The sequence below is a fragment of the Salvelinus alpinus genome, chromosome 1 (genome assembly GCF_045679555.1).
Source record: "Salvelinus alpinus chromosome 1, SLU_Salpinus.1, whole genome shotgun sequence".
Classification (NCBI taxonomy): Eukaryota; Metazoa; Chordata; class Actinopteri; order Salmoniformes; family Salmonidae; genus Salvelinus; species Salvelinus alpinus.
Genome location: NC_092086.1, coordinates 107358014 through 107377497, shown reverse-complemented (window position 1 = coordinate 107377497; position 19484 = coordinate 107358014). Strand labels below are relative to the sequence as shown.

Below are 19484 nucleotides of genomic sequence, written 5' to 3'. Positions count from 1 at the left end.
GTAGTGTAGTGTTGTCCCATCCAGTCATTCCTCCCTCCAGAGTAGTGTTGTGTTGTCCCATCCAGTCATTCCTCCCTCCAGAGTAGTGTTGTGTTGTCCCATCCAGTCATTCCTCCCTCCCTCCAGAGTAGTGTAGTGTTGTCCCATCCAGTCATTCCTCCCTCCAGAGTAGTGTAGTGTTGTCCCATCCAGTCATTCCTCCCTCCAGAGTAGTGTTGTGTTGTCCCATCCAGTCATTCCTCCCTCCCTCCAGAGTAGTGTAGTGTTGTCCCATCCAGTCATTCCTCCCTCCCTCCAGAGTAGTGTAGTGTTGTCCCATCCAGTCATTCCTCCCTCCAGAGTAGTGTAGTGTTGTCCCATCCAGTCATTCCTCCCTCCAGAGTAGTGTAGTGTTGTCCCATCCAGTCATTCCTCCCTCCAGAGTAGTGTAGTGTTGTCCCATCCAGTCATTCCTCCCTCCCTCCAGAGTAGTGTTGTGTTGTCCCATCCAGTCATTCCTCCCTCCAGAGTAGTGTTGTGTTGTCCCATCCAGTCATTCCTCCCTCCAGAGTAGTGTAGTGTTGTCCCATCCAGTCATTCCTCCCTCCAGAGTAGTGTAGTGTTGTCCCATCCAGTCATTCCTCCCTCCCTCCAGAGTAGTGTAGTGATGTCCCATCCAGTCATTCCTCCCTCCAGAGTAGTGTTGTGTAGTGTTGTCCCATCCAGTCATTCCTCCCTCCAGAGTAGTGTAGTGTTGTCCCATCCAGTCATTCCTCCCTCCAGAGTAGTGTAGTGTTGTCCCATCCAGTCATTCCTCCCTCCGTAGAGCAGCATCTAACAGGTAATATCTAACAACTACACAACAAAACCTAATATCTAACAAATTACACAACAAAACCTAATATGTAACAATAACACAACAAAACCTAATACACACAATCTAGTAAAGGAATGGGATGAGAATATATAAGTATAAAATATATGGATGAGCAGTGACAGAGCGGCTAAGATGCAATAGATAGTGAAGAATAGATAGTGAAGTATACAGTATACGTTACAGTGATCCCTCGCCACTTCGCGGTTCACTTATCGCGGATTCGCTATTTCGCGGATTTTCATAATGCATTTTTTTTTTTTTTTTTGTGCATTGTGCTCTGCATTCTGATTCGCTAAAAACTCACTCCCGCTTCTTGTATCAAAACATGCTACGAATTGTGCTATCATTTTGTCGTCTCGTGCAGTTATGTGTACGTACATAAAACAGCTTGGCAAATTTACATTAAGTTGGCCAGGAAGGAAGGAAGGACTAACGCTTGGTCGCTTAGCAACCATGGTGCGAATGGCCACTGAACTTAAGCGAGTAGCTGAGGAATGGGACCCTTTGATGAGCCGTTCATTACAGTTCTCCAACGTAATCGATGGTGGCATGTCGGTGTACAAGGATCTTTTTGCAAAGAAGAAAAAAGAGCGACAACAGCTGCCTATCACTATGTTCTTCTCCCGAACAAACACACCTGCACCGCGGGCTTCAGAAGAAGAGAACACTGCAGAGCGCAGTCAGGATGCAGCGGCCCAGTCTGAAGAGCAGTGAAACGGCCTACACGTGAGTCACTGTATTTGTATACATGTAATAGTTGCTAATTGTAAAAAAAAAAAAAGTTTTCTATTTCGCGGATTTCACTTATCGCGGGTCATTTTCGGAACGTAACCCCCGCGATAAACGAGGGATTACTGTATATACCTTTTAGATGAGTAAATAAAATACAAATCCTTATCGATGCAAACTCAAGACACATCTGATCAGCTCTTCTTTACCAAACACAATCTTACTTGAATCTACTTGTGTGTGTGTGTCTCCCTCTCTCTCCAGGTGGAGGTGGATGGTCAGAAGTTCCGGGGGGCGGGGCCTAATAAGAAGGTAGCGAAGGCATCCGCTGCATTGGCTGCTCTGGAGAAACTGTTCTCTGGTCCCAACGCCACCGCTATCAAGAAGAAGAAGATCATCCCTCAACACGCTGTACGTTATCAATACTGTCTCTCTGATCAGCTATCAATACTTTCTGTTTACAGTCTTGAGTGGTCAGTTATCAATACTGTCTCTCTGATCAGCTATCAATACTTTCTGTTTACAGTCTGTTTACAGTCTGAGTGGTCAGTTATCAATACTGTCTCTGATCAGCTATCAATACTTTCTGTTTACAGTCTGTTTACAGTCTGAGTGGTCAGTTATCAATACTGTCTCTGATCAGCTATCAATACTTTCTGTTTACAGTCTGTTTACAGTCTGAGTGGTCAGTTATCAATACTGTCTCTGATCAGCTATCAATACTTTTTGTTTACAGTCTGTTTACAGTCTGAGTGGTCAGTTATCAATACTGTCTCTGATCAGCTATCAATACTTTCTGTTTACAGTCTGAGTGGTCAGTTAGCAATTTCAATCTTTTAGAGCAGGGCTCTCCAGCACTGTTCCTGGAGAGTTACCGTCCTGTAGGGTTTCTCTCCAGCCCTGTTCCTGGAGAGTTACCGTCCTGTAGGGTTTCACTCCAGCCCTGTTCCTGGAGAGTTACCGTCCTGTAGGGTTTCTCTCCAGCCCTGTTCCTGGAGAGTTACCGTTCTGTAGGGTTTCACTCCAGCCCTGTTCCTGCAGAGTTACCGTCCTGTAGGGTTTCTCTCCAGCCCTGTTCCTGGAGAGTTACCGTCCTGTAGGGTTTCACTCCAACCCTGTTCCTGGAGAGTTACCGTCCTGTAGGGTTTCACTCCAACCCTGTTCCTGGAGAGTTACCGTCCTGTAGGGTTTCACTCCAACCCTGTTCCTGGAGAGTTACCGTCCTGTAGGGTTTCACTCCAACCCTGTTCCTGGAGAGTTACCGTCCTGTAGGGTTTCACTCCAACCCTGTTCCTGGAGAGTTACCGTCCTGTAGGGTTTCACTCCAACCCTGTTCCTGGAGAGTTACCGTCCTGTAGGGTTTCACTCCAACCCTGTTCCTGGAGAGTTACCGTCCTGTAGGGTTTCTCTCCAGCCCTGTTCCTGGAGAGTTACCGTCCTGTAGGGTTTCACTCCAACCCTGTTCCTGGAGAGTTACCGTCCTGTAGGGTTTCTCTCCAGCCCTGTTCCTGGAGAGTTACCGTCCTGTAGGGTTTCACTCCAGCCCTGTTCCTGGAGAGTTACCGTCCTGTAGGGTTTCACTCCAGCCCTGTTCCTGGAGAGTTACCGTCCTGTAGGGTTTCACTCCAACCCTGTTCCTGGAGAGTTACCGTCCTGTAGGGTTTCACTCCAACCCTGTTCCTGGAGAGTTACCGTCCTGTAGGGTTTCATTCCAACCCTGTTCCTGGAGAGTTACCGTCCTGATCAGTAATCAATACTGCTTGTTTACATTTACATTTAGCAGACGCTCTTATCCAGAGCAATTTACAGGAGCAATTAGGGTTAAGTGCCTTGTTCAAGGCCCCGATGCTCGTAACCGCTAGGCTACCTGAAGAATCTTATCAGGTATCAATACTTCCTCTCTGACCTTCTCAACCTGAGACAGTCTCGAATAGAGATCCTTTCCAAACTATCAATACAGCCTGTTTACAGGGTAGTCTGGTCAGTCATCAATACGGCCTGTTTACAGGGTAGTCTGGTCAGTCATCAGTACAGCCTGTTTACAGGGTAGTCTGGTCACTCATCAGTACAGCCTGTTTACAGGGTAGTCTGGTCAGTCATCAATACAGCCTGTTTACAGGGTAGGCTGGTCAGTCATCAGTACAGCCTGTTTACAGGGTAGTCTGGTCAGTCATCAATACGGCCTGTTTACAGGGTAGTCTGGTCAGTCATCAGTACAGCCTGTTTACAGGGTAGTCTGGTCAGTCATCAATACAGCCTGTTTACAGGGTAGTCTGGTCAGTCATCAGTACAGCCTGTTTACAGGGTAGTCTGGTCAGTCATCAGTACAGCCTATTTACAGGGTAGTCTGGCCAGTCATCAATACAGCCTGTTTACAGGGTAGGCTGGTCAGTCATCAGTACAGCCTGTTTACAGGGTAGTCTGGTCAGTCATCAATACGGCCTGTTTACAGGGTAGTCTGGTCAGTCATCAGTACAGCCTGTTTACAGGGTAGTCTGGTCAGTCATCAGTACAGCCTGTTTACAGGGTAGTCTGGTCAGTCATCAGTACAGCCTGTTTACAGGGTAGGCTGGTCAGTCATCAGTACAGCCTGTTTACAGGGTAGTCTGGTCAGTCATCAATACAGCCTGTTTACAGGGTAGGCTGGTCAGTCATCAGTACAGCCTGTTTACAGGGTAGTCTGGTCAGTCATCAATACGGCCTGTTTACAGGGTAGTCTGGTCAGTCATCAGTACAGCCTGTTTACAGGGTAGTCTGGTCACTCATCAGTACAGCCTGTTTACAGGGTAGGCTGGTCAGTCATCAGTACAGCCTGTTTGCAGGGTAGTCTGGTCAGTCATCAGTACAGCCTGTTTACAGGGTAGTCTGGTCAGTCATCAATACAGCCTGTTTACAGGGTAGGCTGGTCAGTCATCAGTACAGCCTGTTTACAGGGTAGTCTGGTCACTCATCAGTACAGCCTGTTTACAGGGTAGTCTGGTCAGTCATCAGTGCAGCCTGTTTACAGGGTAGGCTGGTCAGTCATCAGTACAGCCTGTTTACAGGGTAGTCTGGTCAGTCCTCAGGGTAGTCTGGTCAGTCATCAGTACAGCCTGTTTACAGGGTAGTCTGGTCAGTCATCAGGGTAGTCTGTTTACAGGGTAGTCTGGTCAGTCATCAATACAGCCTGTTTACAGGGTAGTCTGGTCAGTCATCAGTACAGCCTGTTTACAGGGTAGTCTGGTCAGTCATCAGTACAGCCTGTTTACAGGGTAGTCTGGTCAGTCATCAGTACAGCCTGTTTACAGGGTAGTCTGGTCAGTCATCAGTACAGCCTGTTTACAGGGTAGTCTGGTCAGTCATCAGTACAGCCTGTTTACAGGGTAGTCTGGTCAGTCATCAGGGTAGTCTCATCAGTACAGCCTGTTTACAGGGTAGTCTGGTCAGTCATCAGTACAGCCTGTTTACAGTACTGTTTCTGTGTCCCTGTAGATGAAAGGTTCCCTAGCTGCAGCAGTGGCAGCCTCAGCAGTAGCAGCCCAGGTGGCCAGGGGGAGAGGTAGAGCAGCAGCCCTGACCAGTGGAGCCTTCATTACCACAGCCGCTGCACCAGGATACACACAGATACCAGGTACATGGAAGTATGTGGGTGATCTTTTGTGTGTGTTTTGTCTCTGTCTGTCCTGTCCAGTTCCCTGCCATAATGCTCTGTGTGTGTGTGTGTGTGTGTGTGTGTGTGTGTGTGTGTGTGTGTGTGTGTGTGTGTGTGTGTGTGTGTGTGTGTGTGTGTGTTATCATTATGTCCAGTCGACCAGCGATACTAATAGTCTACATGGCTTTAACATGTGTGACAGGCTTCGGGACTCCATATGGATACAGTGCTGCAGCCGCCCCAGCCTATGGTAAGTCTGTAGGGTTAACACCTACCTCACTATTCTTTTCCTTCCTACACCTGTTGGAGGCCCTACTGGAAAACAACACTGTATATTCCCATTGAATCTGAGTTACATATAGAGGTTGAAACTGAAGAATTGGGCGAATTTAAAAGCTAAATTAAAAGTGGAACTGATCATAACCTTTTGGTTCTTTCTGTGGTTGGAGCAAGCCTTGCTGCGCTTCTTCGCCCGCCTGAGTGTCCAGACTGCTGCTTGTTCTGCCCTTCTGCTTGTCCGTCCGTCCGTCCGTCTGCCCATCCTGACTCTCTGGACATCTCTCTCCTCTCCTCAGTGTAACCCCCCTGCTCTCTATCCACAGCCAGATAGCCCATTCAAAGCTGCCCAGCCCAGGCAGAGACCGATGCCACCAACACACACAAGGACCGTCTATATGGGTTATACCCACTAACACTACGTCTGTAGACTAGCTTCTAACCAAAGCTAGCTCTACTGTAATGCAGTACAATACACACAGTCACACACAACCTCTTCCAACCTTTGTATCTCAAAGCTCTACTATATCCTTATAAACAAGGGATACATTAACAGCGGAACTGTTTAATTCACTCTACACTAGGACTGTCCCCGACAAAAAAAAAGTGTTTATGTCGACCGAGAGTATCGTCGCAAATGTTCCCTCAAATTATTTGTGTCACTGAGCAAATTCCAGGTCTGCTGGGCGCAAACTTGAACGTTGTGAAAATTCTGTGCAACTTCCAGCGCGTGTTTACTGTGAACACTGAGGCTGTACCCACTTTAAGTTTTACTGTGAACACTGAGGCTGTACCCACTTTAAGTTACAGTTTTACTGTGAACACTGAGGCTGTACCTGCTTTAAGTTACAGTTTTAACAGTGGTCAAGTATGCTACTGTGGCTATTTGATCATAATGTAGACCTACCAGAGTGGCCTGCCATCAAAAACTATGGTGAAAATGCATCCCCTTACATGCTGACCAGACCAGACACATCGCGTGCGCGAGCGTCACATGTTATTCAATTATTGCACCCACACTGCTCACGAGCGTCTGCGATGCCAAGGGCTAAAATAGAACTCCTTTCTATTTCTGAAGCAGATCGCGCTGCAAGTCCTGCCTCTCCCATCTCCTCATTGGTTTATAGAAGCAGGTACCCACGTGCCATCTCCTCATTGGTTATACCCACGTGGGTGATTGAAAGACGAAATGTTTTGCCTGTTGTCGTGGTAATACTATGAAAGTGTAGATGCCAATCACCATATAAATTCAAAGATGAAAAAGCCTGGAAGGAGGAGAGATGACTAGAAACGATTCTCTTGGCCGTCTTGTGTGTGGATTAGTTGTCGGAGTAGAGGACCTTGTGCATTTCAGGTAAAATAACAACCCAATGTTTATATCCCAGGACAGATTAGCTAGCAACAGCAAGCTAGCTAAATAGGACAAATTAGCTAGCAAGTGCAAACTAACTAGCTAAATTGCCATACATGTTTAATGCTTTTCGACCTGTCCCCAAATTAATGTCATTGGTTCAGAGTTTGTTTTGATATTTTAACCTGCGTGTCGTGATCGCGTTTGGTGTAGGGGGACAAAATACATTTATGCACGATAGCGCACGATGTCACATGCGCGCAGCCGGTTTGGGTTCCGTGTAACATTTTAACATGGAAATAGCTATCATTCAATCTACAGTAGCAGCCAATGTGTGGTGTTCAATGAATGCCTACAATACATAATGCTTTTTTTTTTTAAACATGCAGGGCTTGACATTAACCTGTTTATTTTTTATTTATTCATTTTATTTAACCTTTATTTAACTAGGCAAGTCAGTTAAGAACAAATTCTTATTTACAATGACGGCCTACCAAAAGGCCTCCTGCGGGGACGGGGGCTGGGATTAAACATTTTAATAACACAAAACACGCATCACGACAAGAGAGACAACACTACATAGAGACCTAAGACAACAACACAGCATAGCAGCAACACATGAAAACACAGCAACACAACATGATAATAACATGGTAGCAACACAACATGGCAGCAGCACAACGTAGTAGCAACACAACATGGTAGCAGCACAAAACAGGGTACAAACATTGTTGGGCACAGACAACATCACAAAGGGCAAGAAGGTAGAGACAACATTACATCACGCAACGCAGCCACAACTGTCAGTAAGAGTGTTTATCCACTTGTCCTTCAGACAAGGAGGTGACTGAAAATGTTGCTGTGTTGTTTGATGCAAGAAAAAACTTTAAAAAATAAAATGCATTATTATTCCAATACCATTATTACAGACAATCAGACATATTATGCTACCCTCTGCCTATTGGCTACTTAGCTTATTCAAGCCTGTCTCAAAATACAATGGTGGCTAATATTGGCCTCCCGAGTGGCGCACCGGTCTAAGGCATCACTAGAGACCCGCGTTCGATCCCGGTCTGTATCACAACCAGCTGGGAGTCCAATAGGGCGGCGCACAATTGGCCCAGGAGGCTTTACTTGGCTCCTCGCGCTCTAGCGACTCCTTGTGGTGGGCTGGGTGTGTGCGGGCTGACCTCGGTTGTCAGGTGACCGGTGTTTCCTCCGACACATTGGTGCGGCTGGCTTCCGGGTTAAGCTCGCAGGTGCATTTTGGCGGGTCATGTTTGGGAGGACGCATGACTTGACCTTGGCCTCCCGAGACCGTTGGGGAGTTGCAGCGATGAGACAAGATAACAATTGGGGAGAAAAGAAAGAAAGAAAGTGTGTAATATTGCGTTGATTTGATCACCATTCCCACAGTAAAGGGAAACGTTGACTTGATAGTGTTAACGAACAGGGAAACCTCTAAAAAGTTGAGTAAAGTTCAATCTCGTGCACCTCTCCGTGGGCAGATTTTTGTTATGCGCACTGCGAGGCAGTCTCGGGTCTACTGCGCGCCCGCACAACTCTTAGAGGGAACATTGGTCATCTGTTCTGATAAAATCATTATCATGTGGTTAATCAAAATTCTAAAAGTAACTTTTATTGCCAACTATGTAAAAATAGCCTACATAAAGCTAACAAATAACAACATTGAAGCCTGCAGGTAGAAAATATCCTGATAATAATAAATATCCTATAAATCACATTGGCTACACACTGAATGCAAGGAACTTGAAACATTGTATCAACTATCAACTTGGTACGGTCTTGAATTTCACGCTAGGCAAACTTGCATAAAATATTCTGCGCCAGTGAGCTTCGGACAGACACAGCTGTAGACGATTTGTGAAAAGAGATTTGAAGTTATCAATAAGGCCTATTTTCCACCAGATAAGAGCAGGACATATTTTTCCCCTTTCACACCGAGTGGTCAAAAGAGAGAGTTTTTTCCAATAGGCTACGTTGAGGAACTATTGTCATTCTCAATGGATGGAAAAACAGACTTTGTTTACTTGCTGTTTGAGGTGAAGAAAACATTACTTTGAGAACCTGTGGTGGTGGTGAGTTAAGACAATCAGAAACACTATCAGATCCCCAGATGGGCACATTTATATGCCTACATGTGCACGCTGGCCAGGTAGCCTAGACCTACTTCTATGGATAATCAGGTGCGCGTGCGCTCTCACTCAACCAGAACACAACAAATAAGATAGAGGAATACTGGTGGTACTGGTGTACCATCCCACGGCCTACGCAATGGATTAGTCTACTGAGACATGCGTGAATCAGACGGGTGTCTCGTGTGCCATACATTTTATAGATATTTGCTACTGCTCGACTAAAAAAATATTGCTCGACCAACAGCCTATCGACCAAACAATCGACCAGTCAACTAAATGGGATCAGCCCTACTGTCCACATAGTGTAGGCTTCCCACTCCTAGATTAGACTGGCTGGTCCTCTGGCTGGTCCTCTGGCTAGACTGGCTGGTCCTCTGGCTAGACTGGCTGGTCGGTCAGTCAGCTGTGGCCTGCTCAGTCTCTGCCAGGCAGCCAGTAGCTTGTCTAAGATCTCTGGAGGGTTTGAATATCTCCCATAGTCTCTTTCATCGCTACAAAACTAGATCAGATTCAATGTGCTCTGCTCTCCTCCACTCCTCTCCCCTCCCCTCCTCTCCCCTCCCCTCCCCTTTCACTCTCTCAGCATAATTCAATATAGCACTTAGCGGTTTGAGGACAGCAACACTCACGATGCTCAATCACTCACACCCACTTTGTCTTACAGATTTATACACTCAAAAACATATGATAATGTAAAAAAAGATATACATCCCTCCCTCCCTCCCTCCCTCCCTCCCTCCCTCCCTCCCCCCCTCCCTCCCTCCCTCCCTCCCTCCCTCCCTCCCTCCCTCCCTCCCTGCCTCCCTCCCTCCCTCCCTCCCTGCCTCCCTCCCTCCCTCCCTCTCCCCCTCTCTCTCTCCATCACACAAACCCTAATCTTAGAACAAACTGGTCCTTGTGTGTTGTTGCGTGGCATTGGGGGGCCCCTCCCCTCTTTCACAGAGAGAGCTGCCTGTTTCTGGTTCTGGGGGCTTTGAATGAATCTTATGTTCCGGATGGGAGACTGGACCGGGCTGGTTACAGGGTAGACACAACATATTCTAAAAGGAACCGCCAGAGAACCATGGGTTCGTATTCACAAAGAGTCTCAGTGTAGGAGTGCTGATATAGGATCAGTTTTGCCTTTGACAGGTGGGACCTGTCCATATAGAGCTCAGCACTCCTGCTCTGATATACTTTTTGAATATGGGCCTTAGCCTAGCATGGGGCTGGACTCCAGGCTCCATATTCCTTTATTTAGACTGGAGTGGAGTGCTGTACGTTTGGTATTATCCAGTTATACAGTGGGTATCATAAACATTCACCCCGTTGGATCTTTCCACATTTTGTTGCGTTACAAAGTGGGATTGAAGCAGATGTAATTGTTATTGTTTTGTCATTGATCTACACCAAGTACTCCATAATGTCAAAGTAAAAATAAAATTCTACATATTTTTACAAATTAATACATTTTTCCCATAACTAAAATATTGTTGTTGCAAAAGTATTCATCCCCTTTTTTCAGAGGGTGAATCACATAAGTCACATGGACTCACTCTGTGTGAAATAATAGTGGTTTATTTGAAGAAAGGACAGACCTGCACTCACTGAAATATTCTTTAAGATTTCATGTATTTTGTCAGAACAAACAGACAGCAGCTTTTGGAGAACAATAGTCATCCACCCACATTTATAGATGACAACACATTGCCATACTGTTATTATTTACATCCATTAAATAACTGTTCAAAAAGAAAGACGCTGTACTGAAATGTGTTTGTTCTCCAAATGCTGACGAAGGACGGACGCCGAAACGCGTCCATTTGTTAAGACTGCTGCTGCTCAAAATATATATTAAAAGTTCAAGAATATTTCAGTGAGTGCAGGTTGTTTCCTTTCTTCAAGTATATGTCTTTTGAACCCGGCACCCAAATACTTTTGTTACTACTACAAGAATTTGATCTGAGCACGCCAGTTTCTCTTTTTGAAATAATAGAGATTGACATGATTTTTGAATGACTTCCCCTTCCTCTGTCCCCCAAACATACAACATCTAAGGTCCCTCAGTCCGGTATTCCATTTCAAACACAGATTCAAATATCAGGGACCTTTTTTTGAAAGCCTCATAGAGAAGGGCAGTGATTGGTAGATGGGTAACAATAACAAATCAGACATTTGAATATCTCTTTAAGCATGGTCAAGTTAATAATTATGCTATGGATGATGTATTAACCACCTAGACACATCGAAGATGCAGTCGTCCTTCGGAACTGAGCTGCATCATGTATGCAACAAGGCACTAAAGTAATACCTTAAAAAAACATGACAAAGGAACACACTTTTTGGCCTTAATGCAAAGCCTTATGTTTGGTGCAACACCACACATCACTGAGTAACTGTCTCCTTATTTTAAAGCATGGTGTTGGCTGCATCATGGTATTGGTATGCTTGACATCGGCAAAGACTGGGTAATTTTTCCAGGATAAAAGCAAACGCAATGGCGCTAAGCAAAGGTAAAATCCTAGAGGAAAACCTGATTCAGTCTTCTGTCCATCAGTAACTGGAGGATGAATTCACCTTTCAGCAGGACAATAACCTAAAACACAAGGACAAATCTACACTGGAGTTGCTTACCAAGAAGACAGTGAATGTTCCTGAGTGGCCAAGTTACTGTTGTGACTTAAATCTGCTTGATGATCGATGGTAAGACTTGAAAGTTGCTCTCTAGCCATGATCCCCAACACCTTGACATCTTGAAATTAATAATGGGCAAATATTGCACAATCCAGGTGTGCAAAGCTCTTAAGCCTTGTTCACACTGCCTGCCTTAATACATTCAACTAATTAGCTAGGTAGCTATTTAGCTATTAGCTAGGTAGCTATTTAGCTTTCTAGCACATTCAGTAATTTGTTTGTAAAATAAATAAATAAATAACAACCACATGTTCTTGTCAAACTGTCAACAGAGTAGCTAGCAAGCAACAAGTTATGCCAAGTAACAGTCTAAAACCACTTGAGGGTAAGTATATCAGATTTCACAGTTTAGACACAAGTCACATGCCCAGGAATCAAATTTGTATCGGACTTCAAACCACCTACGAAGGTTTGAAATGTGGACTTGAGTCACTTCAAACTGCCAATGTGAACAAGGCTTTAGAGACTTGCCTAATAAGACTCACAGCTGTAATCACTGCCAAAGGTGTATCTTACATGTATTGACTGAGGGGGGTGAATACTTATCTAATCAGGATATTAATGTTTTCTTTTTCATTCATCTTTAAAAATGTTCGAATATTTCTTCCACTTTGACATTACAGAATATTTTGTGTAGATCGTTGACCAAAAATTATAATTACATCCATTTTAATCCCATTTTGTAACACAATAAAATGTGAAGAAATCCAAGTGGGTGAATACTTATGATAGTCTATGGGCCAGGACCGTAAGGTCTAAAATACCCAATTTAACCCTTGTGGCTCGGCCCGACCCAGCCTGGTCTCTGCCTGCTATATTACCAGTGTTCCTTTAGTACCCGCCCAGTCGTTTCAGTCATGGCATTATTGAAGTCCTGGTATTGGCTGCTGTGAGATCAGATAACATATCCTGTCCACTACCCCCCCAGTCCCCATCAGTGCTTCTGAGATGCTGTTGCATGCTGGTTAATTGTCCCCACTATAGTCTATCTATCTATCTGACTCTCACTGGTGTGTGGCGCTCAGCCTCGTGTTGCTGCTTTGGGATTTCTATATGGGTTCAAGACTGTGAGAAACACACACTCAAGAACACACACTCAAGAACACAATAATATCCTTTCCATATTACAGTACCTATAAACAAAGACACAAAGAAACCAGCCAACCAACCACAGCCCTGCATTGTTCACCACCATTGACATGTTGGTCTTCCTTCCTCCTCCTCTCTCACACATTGCCCCTCTGTGTTCTACTGTATAGCTCTGCACACAGGGTCTGTCTAGGGCCTAGACCATAGAAATTAAATGAATAGAGCAATGCTGCTTTGACGATAGCATTTAAAAAATGGATAACCTGGTATTCTATTGATTCTAGTTCTGTGGCCTAGACTCTGGGTATAGTAGCTAGTAGATCAGAACAGAAGCGTTTGTTTTTCTTTTGCCCTGCCTGCCGTGGACTCATGTGGAGTATTTTCTGTTTTCATGTCTCCCCTCAAGGTTTCTCCCCCAACAGAATGCTTCTGTTGCCTGTTATGAAAATACCCACCTACCCCATCCCCCACTACTCCTTCTTTTAGAACAGGGACCCCAAAACACCCCACTAGAAGGGATTCTGAGTCTTTTTATTTGTCCTACATATGGAGGGAGAAGTGAACAAAAGGACTTGAGCAGAAGATGATTTGTAAAAGAAGTGTATTTTGCTGATAAAGATTTCTAAAAAATGAAATAAAAATAAAACTTGAAGGATTTGTACTGTGAATTGTTACCTCATTCTTTTGAATCTAAATTATATCAGACTTTTTTGTTATTCGTTGTTTCTGTTCTTAAGTAGGAAAGATTTAGGCCTTGCAATTTGACACAGAACACATTCTCTGTAACCCTGAGCTGTGTGAAGGATGCATAGCAATTATAATGGAACTATTGTGGACAAATAAAACCTTTACCGGTATATATCCTACAACAATCTGAGCACTGCCTGTTGTCTAACTGAAACAAGGGACAGTAATAGTATATACAGCCTTATGGGCTACGCTATTGTAGCACTCTCTATTTGGCTAGAGAAGCTATTTCCTGGTTGGAACAGGAAGTTACATGGTGGTGGCATGGGAGCAGAGATTTTAGCAGTGTAGTGATTCAGTACCAGAGGTCAACATAATTATAATAATTTGTACACTGTAAATTGACCACAAAATATATTGTATTTGAAAATAGATATTCTAATAGTTCGAAGCTCAGACCTACTGCTGTCATTTCATTACATTTCAATTCAGTTTATTTAGGGAGAATTCCGATTATAATTTCAGTTTAAATCCTGAATTGACTGAATGAAATGGAATTGACCCTGGTCATGGATATCTTGATGAAATCATCACCTGTCCTGTTCTGTCCTGTCATAACCCTGAGTCTGACCCCTCATAACCCTGAGTCTGACCCCTCACAACCCTGAGTCTGACCCCTCATAACCCTGAGTCTGACCCCTCATAACCCTGAGTCTGACCCCTCAGAACCCTCACAACCCTGAGTCTGGCCCCTCATAACCCTGAGTCTGACCCCTCATAACCCTGAGTCTGACCCCTCATAACCCGGAGTCTGACCCCTCACAACCCTGAGTCTGACCCCTCAGAACCCTCACAACCCTGAGTCTGACCCCTCAGAACCCTGAGTCTGACCCCTCAGAACCCTGAGTCTGACCCCTCATAACCCGGAGTCTGACCCCTCACAACCCTGAGTCTGACCCCTCAGAACCCTCACAACCCTGAGTCTGACCCCTCACAACCCTGAGTCTGGCCCCTCAGAACCCTCACAACCCTGAGTCTGACCCCTCAGAACCCTCACAACCCTGAGTCTGACCCCTCAGAACCCTCACAACCCTGAGTCTGACCCCTCACAACCCTGAGTCTGGCCCCTCAGAACCCTCACAACCCTGAGTCTGACCCCTCAGAACCCTCACAACCCTGAGTCTGACCCCTCAGAACCCTCACAACCCTGAGTCTGACCCCTCACAACCCTGAGTCTGGCCCCTCAGAACCCTCACAACCCTGAGTCTGGCCCCTCAGAACCCTCATAACCCTGAGTCTGGCCCCTCAGAACCCTCACAACCCTGAGTCTGGCCCCTCAGAACCCTCATAACCCTGAGTCTGGCCCCTCAGAACCCTCATAACCCTGAGTCTGGCCCCTCAGAACCCTCATAACCCTGAGTCTGGCCCCTCAGAACCCTCATAACCCTGAGTCTGGCCCCTCAGAACCCTCACAACCCTGAGTCTGGCCCCTCAGAACCCTCATAACCCTGAGTCTGGCCCCTCAGAACCCTCACAACCCTGAGTCTGGCCCCTCAGAACCCTCATAACCCTGAGTCTGGCCCCTCAGAACCCTCATAACCCTGAGTCTGGCCCCTCAGAACCCTCACAACCCTGAGTCTGACCCCTCACAACCCTCACCGAACCCATCCCGTGAACACCATTCACAGTTCACACAGCAATCTGATATGGCTGCTTAGTTGGCTGGTTCCCCTGAGTCCTATCGAATACACCCACAGCACAGCACAGCACTGGACACATGGAAATATGGAACCACAGCTACACACTGGAGAATGGAAAGCAGCAACAAGGGACCCTATCCAACCAATGGAGACTGCTATGTAATTTGTCCTGGGCCCGGTTTCCCGATAGCGATATAATTTACGAGTGTTTAACGATGCATCTTTCCTACAACGGACGAAGATGTAACATGTTTCCCTAAACACCAAGCAGAGAGAACAGTGGCTAGGTGCGTCGTTGGAGCATGTCGATACTGATAGGATTGAAAGGAGCGCTGCTCTCGGATCAGCTTTCTCCATGAAAACCTTTCCTAAACATTACAATTATTTCACAATACTGACAACGGATCAGCTACTAGAGAGATTTTACCGCCTACGGCTGCAAATATATAGCCGGCTTATTCTAATGCTTACCCAATTAAATGCACTAAATCACAGATTTGGCAAATCGTTGTGCACATGTTACGCTACACATCATGAAATATATTGAGACAAATTACAGACAGTAGCCTACAAGTAGCCAAATAGAACTCAGTTGATTGAACATGAAATGTATTTCAACATGATTGAAACAGGTCTATAGTTTACTGTTTATAATTTCATGCAGTCATCTGGTTTTTCATTTGAACCATCTTTGTATATGTCACTTTTTGTGTCAATTGCAAAGACATTGGCCAATTTGTATTTGTAGTCAACTTTGTTCTGAAGTTATCAGTGGTCACAAAGAGACGAATAAACCATGTGATTCTATGTTTAGAGGCGATCTTCTGTGTATAAAGTGACGCGGGAGGGCAAAAACGCATCTAACGACGCACTTAGCTGAGGCAGGCGTTAGATTACAAGTGTTTTTAAGTGCACCGTTAATAACGATGCTTTTGGGATACCGGGCCCTGGTTCATTTCTGTGGTTGTTTGACTTTTTCATTTGTTTTATTGGTGAGTGCATCAGTGTGACTCAGCTGTCAGTCGTCTCCCCGGGCTACCGGAGTTTAACCAGTTCAGTCACAACGCTGCTCCCTACCTGGTCTGATGGCTCACTACACAACAACACACTGTTCTGTATACAAAACAGTGAAGTCCAAATTTGGAATTCATTGAGCATCCATCTATATTTTTACCCAAATATAGATTTTCTGTTAAACCCTAAAAGTGATCTTATATTGACTCCTAAAATATATCTAATATGAGGATATTTGGGTCAATCTGAGAAGGTTGTGTGTCCGTGCTGGCCCGTGGCTGAGAGGATGTGGTCCCTATCACCATTGAGAGAAAAGCCCCTTGGGTTACGGTCCATTTAGGACTGCCATCTCCATGGTTATCGCTATGAGGCCCAGCCATAGACCAGAGGTCCCAGTGTCCTCTCCAATGGTTGGTTGAAACCAAGCTCAGTGACAGCCAGGCGAAGCCCATTCTGTGTCTGATCCCAACCCCCCTACCATGGGCTCCCTCTCGCTTCATCTCCCATGGGCTCCCCATCTCTCTCTCTCCTTCTCTCTCTCCTCCTCTCTCCCTTTCCCATGGGCTCCCTCTCGCTTCATCTCCCATGGGCTCCCCATCTCTCTCTCTCCTTCTCTCTCTCCTCCTCTCTCCCTTTCCCATGGGCTCCCTCTCGCTTCATCTCCCATGGGCTCCCCATCTCTCTCTCTCCTTCTCTCTCTCCTCCTCTCTCCCTTTCCCATGGGCTCCCTCTCGCTTCATCTCCCATGGGCTCTCCTCTCTCTCCTCTCTCCCTCTCCCATGGTCTCTCTCTCCTTCTCTCTTTCCTCCTCTCTCCATCTCCCATGGGCTCTCGCTCTCCTCTCTCTCCTCCTCTCCCTTTCCCATGGGCTCCCTCTCGCTTCATCTCCCATGGGCTCCCTCGCTTCATCTCCCATGGGCTCTCCTTCTCTCTCTCCTCCTCTCTCCCTCTCCCATGGGCTCTCGCTCTCCTCTCTCTCCTCTCCCTTTCCCATGGGCTCCCTCTCGCTTCATCTCCCATGGGCTCCCTCGCTTCATCTCCCATGGGCTCTCCTTCTCTCTCTCCTCCTCTCTCCATCTCCCATGGGCTCTCTCTCTCCTCTCTCTCCTCCTCTCTCCCTTTCCCATGGGCTCCCTCTCGCTTCATCTCCCATGGGCTCCCCATCTCTCTCTCTCCTTCTCTCTCTCCTCCTCTCTCCATCTCCCATGGGCTCTCTCTCTCCTCCTCTCTCCCTTTCCCATGGGCTCCCTCTCGCTTCATCTCCCATGGGCTCCCCATCTCGCTCTCTCTTCCTCATTTCCTCTCTCCCTTTCCCATGGGCTCCCCCTCTCTCCCTTTCCCATGGGCTCTCTCCTCCTCTCTCCTTTTCCCATGGGCTCCCCCTCTCTCCCATGGGCTCTCCCTCTCTTCCTCTCCCCCTCTCTTCCATGGGCTCCCCCTCTCGCTTCATTTCCCACGGGCTCTCCATCTCTCTCTCCCTATCTTCCTCTCTCTCTATCTTCCTCCCTCTCTCTCCCTCTCCCACGGGCTCTCCATCTCTCTCTCCATATCTTCCTCCCTCTCCCACGGGCTCTCCATCTCTCTCTCCATATCTTCCTCTCTCTCTCTATCTTCCTCCCTCTCCCTCTCTCTCCCTCTCCCATGGGCTCTCCCTCTCTTGTCGTGATGGCAGCCATCCTACTATACTCTCTCCAAAATCACATTGGATTTGATTTGTCAGAGTTATGTACTAATCACATTGTCTTAAAAAAAAAAAATGTTAAAGCTGCTACATGTCTTCTCACATCTCTCTGCTTTAATATTTTTAATGAATGAGCTCCAAAGTTTGTTTGTTTTTAAATGTCCAATAGTTTTCCGTTTTAATTTTAGTTGGATTGATTTTGTCAGAAAGTGTTAACCGTTGCAACTTAAGTTGTTGATGTCTTTATTAACCTGACCCGCCCCAGTGCAATGAAAACCCCACGTACAGTACAGCCAGACAGAGCAGAGATGACAACCTATGGAGAGAGTAAGATATGCTGCCTCCTACAGGGCCACCACAGTAATTACACTATCTGTCTCTGCTCTTCTCCTCACTGTAGGTGGTCTTTTCATTGACAATCCCTTTTACCAGCCTCGGACCATCGCACCATTTATTATTCAGTTGGGTCCTCAAGATCTCTTCTCTGACTTCTAGAACCATCAGGTTGTGTTGCTTCTAAACTATCTGACTACAGTGCTGCTCTAGGCTTGCCCTTTGACCCAGCAGGCTGTCTGTCTGTCTCCCACCATCATTTACAGAGCCAGCGAGTGGTCAAACTGAACTCCTCTCACTCTGTTCTGTCTCCTCACGACCCAAATCAAAAGAAACAAACCTAAAAAAAAAAAAAGCAATATTTGATTGGACTTTTTTGAATCTCAGCTGCGTCAAAACTAAAAGCTGAGGACCTTGATCTTTGGGTCTTTTTCTTATATAGCAATACGACACCTGAACTGTTTTGGCTTCAAGCTTACTTGAGATGATGTGAATGTTCCATTGAGTCTTACCCAAGCACAGCATTGCAATATATCACTATATTCACTGAGTGTATGTGTGCCTATACCATGGAATATATGCATTTATATGTCTGGTATAAGTTTCTATAAATATGTATTACATGTGTTGATACTCTTTATGATGTACATATGTAAATATATGATATACTTATTGTTGGTATAAATTATTTTAGAAAGTTATATGTAATCACAATCCCACAATATAGCTTTCTTTCTTCTTGCCGTTTTATACACTGAGAAATGGACTTGACTCTAGTACTGGACATGCAATATAAACCTGTTTCTTAATTCACCTGTGCTTATAGAATAGCTTATAGATTTTTCATTCCTTTCACCTCGATGTCTTCTCGTCTGAGCCTTTCGCTAGCACGGCCTGGTCAGACGAGAGGCACTCGCTCACTCAACCTTGCAAACCGACCGCCCTCTCAACCACACATACACACGCACTTCCTGTGTGACACTACAAACACACAACCTCCTGTTTACTTCCTGTCAGAAAGCACACTTTTCTCAGTGGAACATTTCTGACTGCGCCACTGTCTCTCTGCTCACAGGGTATCCTGTACTGCACCGTACGCTTTGTCCTTTTAATAAGCTGGCTGTGTTGGGCAGCTAGGGTAACACAGAAACCCCTCCTAGACAGGACCAACCACGGTCCTCTGTCTCAATCATGCCTACAGCATGAACGTGGGACCAAAAGCACAGTTCACAGTTTGTCAGCTTGTAAAGGTGATGGGTGGCCCAGTTACTTTAAGTTAGCATGCTACTCAGACAAACCAACACA

General features: G+C 45.8%; 1 protein-coding gene across 5 annotated transcripts in view; it reads left to right on the top strand.

Annotated features, from left to right (window-relative positions):
- The window catches only part of LOC139538222 (spermatid perinuclear RNA-binding protein-like), a 202158-nt gene extending 183624 nt beyond the window's left edge, over positions 1–18534 (top strand). For 2 of the 5 annotated variants that reach the window (XM_071340087.1, XM_071340084.1), the window contains exons 15-18: positions 1850–1996; positions 5057–5197; positions 5412–5466; positions 18247–18473. In XM_071340087.1, the coding sequence (XP_071196188.1) occupies positions 1850–1996; positions 5057–5197; positions 5412–5466; positions 18247–18341 (438 nt within the window). In that variant the 3' untranslated portion in view covers positions 18342–18473. Of the gene's footprint in view, positions 1–1849; positions 1997–5056; positions 5198–5411; positions 5467–13170; positions 13433–18246 lie in introns of those variants that run through there. The other 3 variants (XM_071340094.1, XM_071340101.1, XM_071340097.1) reach the window with 3 other exon arrangements.
- Positions 18535–19484: the final 950 nt, after the last annotated feature.